This window comes from Zingiber officinale, chromosome 8B (assembly GCF_018446385.1).
Source record: "Zingiber officinale cultivar Zhangliang chromosome 8B, Zo_v1.1, whole genome shotgun sequence".
Taxonomy (NCBI): domain Eukaryota; kingdom Viridiplantae; phylum Streptophyta; class Magnoliopsida; order Zingiberales; family Zingiberaceae; genus Zingiber; species Zingiber officinale.
Genome location: NC_056001.1, coordinates 93,838,064 through 93,844,507, shown reverse-complemented (window position 1 = coordinate 93,844,507; position 6,444 = coordinate 93,838,064). Strand labels below are relative to the sequence as shown.

Here is a 6,444-nt window from a genome sequence, read left to right as displayed (position 1 = left end):
TGCATACTTAGATACAAGACATCAAAACCGCAAAGCCTAACTTAACATGATTGACCGTATCAAAACTAATCTAAGGGTACTTATAGCTACTGCCTTTACCTTGTTTGTCGGTGGTTTCCATATGATCATTGCTCTTCCATGTGCCTCCCTCGCTCTGCATACAATTTGCTTCTTCCTCTGTCCTGCAACTTGCATCTATTGGGACACCACCTTCGTCTACCACCTGCACACTAATGACATCACCTTCGGCACTCGGCAATGTGTGGTTTTGTGGACAAACAACTTTTCATACCTATATGCTAGGGGGAAAAAAGTCATAAATCACACTGAACCCAAATAATGTCTTCACAAATAACAAACCTTTAAATACAAATAAGAACAAGAACTAGACAAACACACAACTCTGCAACAAGCTGAAGCCTTATTTCCTCTAGTCGATCCTTTGAATCCTGGCAGGAGATTCCACCTCATTGTACATTCATGGTCGAAGCAAGGATCAGAAACACTCCATAGGCCCTTTAGTTATTTACAGGACTCAACAACTAAATAGAGCACACTAAAACAATTAGTCTTATGCTATATCTATTTGATTTCTTCTTTGCTCTTCGGTGACATGGCTTTTGAACTTGGTGATTTCCCCATGATTGCCTTCTTTGCTTTGACAATTTGATGCTTGACCTTTGATATTATGTTGTTTGAACGACGCGGAGAGGACTTAGCAGGAGCACTCTCTTTAGGAACTTCTTCTAGCTTTACAAGATCAGCAGATTTTGGAGACAAGCTTTCATCAATAGTTTTTTCACCTTCTTTTTTGTTGTCAGCATCCACAAATGCAGAAACAGCAGTTGCAATCTCCTCTTTAACATCAATATCTTTTGGAGCTTCGACATAGTCTCTGTTGACACTTTCATCTTTGCTTTGCTTTTCTTCTTTATCCTCATATGTTTTATTTTCCACAGACAAATTACCTGAAGCATCAGCATTTTCACCAGCTGATTTAGTTGTTTCATTAGTAATTGGACTGTTGTTTTCTGAGTCTTCACACTTCTCTTTGGCAACTTCAAATTTCTCAATCTTGTTTGAGGATTCGGTAATGTCAGGAGCATAAGAATGTTTTGAGTCTTCATCCAAGATCACTTTGCCAACTTTCAAAATATCCTCCTTTTCACCCTCTGCTATTTCAATGCCTTCTGAACTTTCCTTTCCTTCAAATTCATCATTAGTCTCAGTACTACAATCAAGATTTTTTGAAGACTCCACCAAAGTGATTTTATCTTCTTTCGAGATCTCAATATTGATGTCTTTAGCATCTGTTTGTGACTGATCATTGCTTCGGGGAACTTGACTGATCGTATTAACATCATTTAGGTTATCCATGAATGCCTTATCTTCTAAAATGTTATCTTCCTTGTCAACACTTTCAGCACTCGCATTAGGCTTTTCTTCTCTGGTCGGTAATTCAGCGAAAGAACCAGAATCAATCTTGTTTATTTCAACCTCAACTTCTGGTTGTGAGATCTCGACTGCGGTTTGTACAACTGAAGTGCGATCAGTACCTGCATCTTCTTGTACCAGATTTATAGTGTTTGGCTCAGTGACATTTGAGTTGTCTGAGTTGCCGTCAATGGTTGCATTCTCCGTTTCTTCCTTGGCTATGACTCGTTCATTGCCATTTGCAGCATCAGCTTCATTTCCCTGAAGATTCAGTTCTTGCTTTCTAACTTCTGCAGCTTCTTCTTCTTGATTATTATGTTTAAGCTTGGCATCTATCTCTTTATTCTCTTCAACACCTGCAACAACAAAAATATCTCTGCTAGATTCAATTAGAACTTGCTCTTCAGCATTCACCACTACTTCTTGATTATCATCTGCAAGTTTGACTTCATCAGTTCTGGCAGCTGAAGTTCTGGAATCACTTGAAATTTGTTCTCCAACTTCTATCACTGCACCTTCCTCGTCACTTACAATTTTAGCCTTGGTCTCTATGAATTCATCAGGAGTAGAAATGGCAGAAGTAGAATCATTCAGCACCGCTTTGTCTTCATCAATAAGCTCAGATTCTAACTTTTTAGTTTCCTCAGCAATTCTATCAGCTGAAGTTGAAGTACTAGAAACACTCGGAACTTGTTCTTGAGCCTCCGTTGGATCTCCTTTCTCATCGTCGTCAATTTTAGTTTCAGTATTTCTGACTTCATCTGCAGTAACAACAGCTGAAGCGACGTCATTAGTTTTAGTTGCAACTTGTTTTTCTACTTCTGTTTTCACTTCTTTGTTGTCATCTGCAAACTCAGCTTCAATCTCTCCTGATATTTCAGCAACTACAATAACTGAAGTAGGACTTAATGAATTACTTGGAAATTGTTGTTCAACTCCTGGTTCTACTTCTGTCTTACCATCGTCAATTTTCGCGCTGACATCCGAGGATTCCTCACTTGAAATTTGTTTCTTGGCTTCTTCCTGCACCTCTTGATCATCATCTATAAGCTTAGATTCTAGCCTTTTAGTTTCCTGAGCAATTCGGTTAGCCGAAGTGAAAGTATCAGAATCAATTTGAACTTGTTCTTGAACTTCTGTTGCTGCTTCTTTCTCATCATCTTCAATTTTAGCTTCAGTTTCTCCGACTTCAGCAGCAGTAGCAAAAGCTAAAGCAGCATTGCTATTCCCACTTGTAACTTGCTTTTCAGCTTCTGTTATTACTTCCTGGTAGTCGTCTGCAAGTTCATCTTCTATCTCCCGAGATTTCTCAGTAATTCCAGTAGCAGAAGCGGAATCGCTTGGAAATTGCTGCTCAACATCAACTTTAGCTCCTATCTCTGTAAATTCTGGAATTTGCTTTTCATCTTCGGCTCGCACCACTTCCTCTTCATCTACAAACTTAGGTTCTAACTTCTGGGTTTCCTCACTGATTCTGTCAGTCGGAGTGGAAGTGCTAGAACCACTTGGAACTTGTTCTTGAACTTCTATTTCTGCTTCTTTCTCATCTTCCATAATTCTCGCTTCAGTGCTTCCGACTTCATCAGCACTAACAACAATCGAAGTAACACCACTAGCCTCAGTTGCAACATGTTTTTCAGCTTCTATTGTCACTTCCTGGTTGTCATCTGCATTGGTGGAATCACTTGGAAATTGTTGTTCCACTTCTGTTTCGACTTCTGTCTTATCATCATCAATTTTAGCTTCTTCTACCCCTGCAGATTCGTTGCTCTGATCTTTTTGCTCGGAGTCTGCTGGTACCTCTTGTTCATCCTCTATAAGCTTCGATTCCAGCCTTTTACCATTACTTAGAGTGGAAGTACTAGAATCACTTAGAGCCTGTTCTTGAACTTCTATTGCTGCTTCTTTCTCATCATCCACACTTTTATCTTCAGTGTTTCTGATTTCTAGTTCTTCAACTTCTATTGCTTCTTTTTTCTCTTCTTCGATTTTAGTTTCTGCCTCTCTAGCTTCCTCGGCAAAAGAGGTAGCTGAAGCAGCATTACTGGACTCGTTTAGAACTTGTTTTTCGACATCTGAAGTAGTAGCTATTCTGGAATCACTTGAAACTTGTTGCTCAGCTTCAGCTTCAGCTTCTACCTCTCTTAATTCTTCAGCAATTTCAGTAGATGAAGAATCAGCCGCTAGTGTGATTGAAACTTGTTTTTCGACTTCATCTGCAACTACTTCGATATCGTCAGTAATTTTAACACTAACAGAATCTGTTAGATCTTCAAGTTTCGCTTCTATTTCTCTTGTCTCCACAGCAATTGCAACATCTGAAGTAGCAGACGCAGTGCTACTCGACTCAGTTGGAATCACTACTACTTGCTCAGAGATCCCCCCAGCATCTCCGGCAGCTGAATTAGCATTGTTCGACTCGACCGGAGGAGACTCGACCTCACCATTGGCAGCGGCAACTTCTGCAGTCTCCAATGGCACCTCGAGCTCACCATTCTTGTTGTCCTTGATCATCTCTGTAGTCTTATTTGTAGTCTCAACAACTTCACTGAAGGAATCAACCTCTTTAATTGCCTCTTCTTTTCTGCACTCTTTTTCTGATGTTGAATTTGGCATTTTAGAACAATAAATGACTGCTTCTTGAAGAACTACTCGATCGGCATCAGCAATGGCTGCATTCTCCTCGTCTTTGGACTCTTCTCCATTCAAGCGTTTCTCTTTGACAGTGTTTTTCTCCTCAACAATCTGCATTGTGGAATTTTTCAATGTATTTTTTTTTAATAATTCAGGTGTTCAGACTAATCCCATGAACAAAGACAGCTAGAAGAGGCTTGTCTTTGTCGAGAAAATTAAAGATTAATTTCTAAAACATTTTCCGGCGATCAGAACAATCAGTTCTAAGATAAAGAGCTTGCTTCCTAATCCAGAGAGGAACTAAAGAAAATCTGCAATTAAAGTGATTTTTTTCACAATGAAATCGTTGGACATAAAGAATTTAGGCAATGGAAAATATAAAAATAAGTCAGAAATGGAAACGTAAAAGGTAGATATGATGGATCACATACTATTGCTAGCTTGCAGATTACCCTGAATATTTTTCTTTCTTTTTTCAGAAAAAAAACACTACAAAATAGAAGGAGATCAAGTTCTTGAAGAACCTGCAATGAGTGTAAATGAGACTGAACACAAGCCCAGAAACAAAGAAAAAGACATGTATACTGGAAAACAGATAGATACAGAGAATTTTGAAGGCCACAGCATGACGCTTAAACTAATTAAAAAACACACAGATAGAAACCTTCAACACATAGATAATTAACTTGAGCAAAGTATATGAAGGAAATTAAAGGGCAAATTAAAGCTAGCGCATACCCCATCAGTTGCTTGATGATCTGCAAGCAAAGCTTCAGAATCCATGAGTTTGGGAAGAGCTTAAGCTCCAAGAAAGAAAGAAAGAAAGAAGAGGAAGAAAATGAATAGTTCTTGCACACTAATACAATAATACAGAGAGAGAGAGAGAGGTGAAGGCCAGAAGAGCTGACAATTATGAAGAAAGGAAGAAATCAACCATTAACTTAGGCAAAAAGAAAAAGGAAAAAAGGGAAAAAGTTTAATATTTGTTGTTAAAAAGTTAGGTAGTCTTTCCCTACTTTGGATTCTGTGTTTAAATTTGAGTTAATTTAATTTAATTTAATTTTTGATCCTCCTACTTCACTTAAATCTGCTATATTTGATTCTTTGTGTCCTTGTTGGAAGAACTTAATTGTATATGGTCCATGTCCCTTTGGGAGCAACAGAAACTGTACCAGATGCCTGATTGGGCTTCAGGCCACCAGTATTTTTTTTAAAAAAAAGATTAATCCATGAATTTTATCTGAATTGGGAGAAAAAACTTTAAACTCAATCCATAAACTACTATCTAGTGAAGATTGTGTAGTTTTTAAAAATAACAGTCTGGAAAAAAATTAAACTGACAAAGATTAAATATTTGGCACATCTCAAGCAGAAAACTCCTCCAAAACCCTCCAAATCTAGGGAACTATGTCATATGTATCTCCAGTATACTTGAGGACTTCATGACAATCCTGCCACTTACTTTTACTCTCCTTTTCTTCTTCTTTTTATTCTGATTTATTGGATTCTGATAGGAACTGAAAAAAGAGGCAGGGCAGTTTCTTTTCCTCTCCCTTCTTCTCTCTTTTCTCTCCATTTTCCAAAAGCTAAAAAGGTTTTTGTAAAGATACAAAAGCACCTTCTCATGCTGTGTAAAACAGTGCAAATGAGTTGTGAAAAGAGTGAAAGTAGAAGAAGAACATGCAGTCCAGTGCATGGACTCTCCTCTCTTATCATTTGCTCACCCCTCCCACTATGCCTCTGACACCCCCCACTACATTTTGCCTCACCCTTTCTACCTTTCCATAAACAAGTTAAACAAAAAAAAAAATAATGAAAGGTTGAAGGTTTAATGTTTTATCACTTCCACCACAAGTGAAGAAGTTATTGTTTTCCTCCTCATTTATTGGGTTTTGGGGATGTGAAAGAAACTTTTGATTATTTTAATTAACGTTTGTTCTCTAGATGATAATTAAGCTCCATCACAAGCTACAATTTTCCAGTAGAGAATGTCCTTATTTTAATTAGTAACTTTGTTGAATTCTAAGCCTTTGCTATATGACAATATACATGTCATGTTTAGCTCCGTTGGGGTCTTGTATTCTCTCTTTCCCAGTTGTCTTTATGAGAAAAAAAAGATGAGTTGATTGCTCTCTCGATGTTGCTAGGTGAGTACAAACCGCCCATATTCGATCACATCATCCAGTCCTTCTCATCGTCAGCAACAATGAAGATTTAAATGTGTTTTTTAGATAAGAATCAATAGGACGTTAGAAGACGCCACTCTCTTATTTGTTATAAAAAAAAACTCTCATTACATGTCTGTATATTTAACTTTTTGAAACTGCTTGTTATGGCAATTAAGAATTTGTAGCTACTAGACCATTATAGTAGTTA

General features: G+C 37.8%; 1 protein-coding gene across 1 annotated transcript; it reads right to left on the bottom strand.

Moving 5' to 3' along the window:
- Positions 1 to 300: 300 nt before the first annotated feature.
- On the bottom strand, positions 301 to 5,001 carry LOC122015479 (serine-rich adhesin for platelets-like). The gene is made up of 2 exons (XM_042572387.1): positions 4,807 to 5,001; positions 301 to 4,179 (listed from the first exon to the last, which is right to left on the bottom strand). The coding sequence occupies exons 1-2, from the start codon at positions 4,849 to 4,851 to the stop codon at positions 583 to 585; spliced, it is 3,642 nt and encodes a 1,213-aa protein (XP_042428321.1). The 5' UTR covers positions 4,852 to 5,001; the 3' UTR covers positions 301 to 582.
- Between the last annotated feature and the right edge of the window lie 1,443 nt (positions 5,002 to 6,444).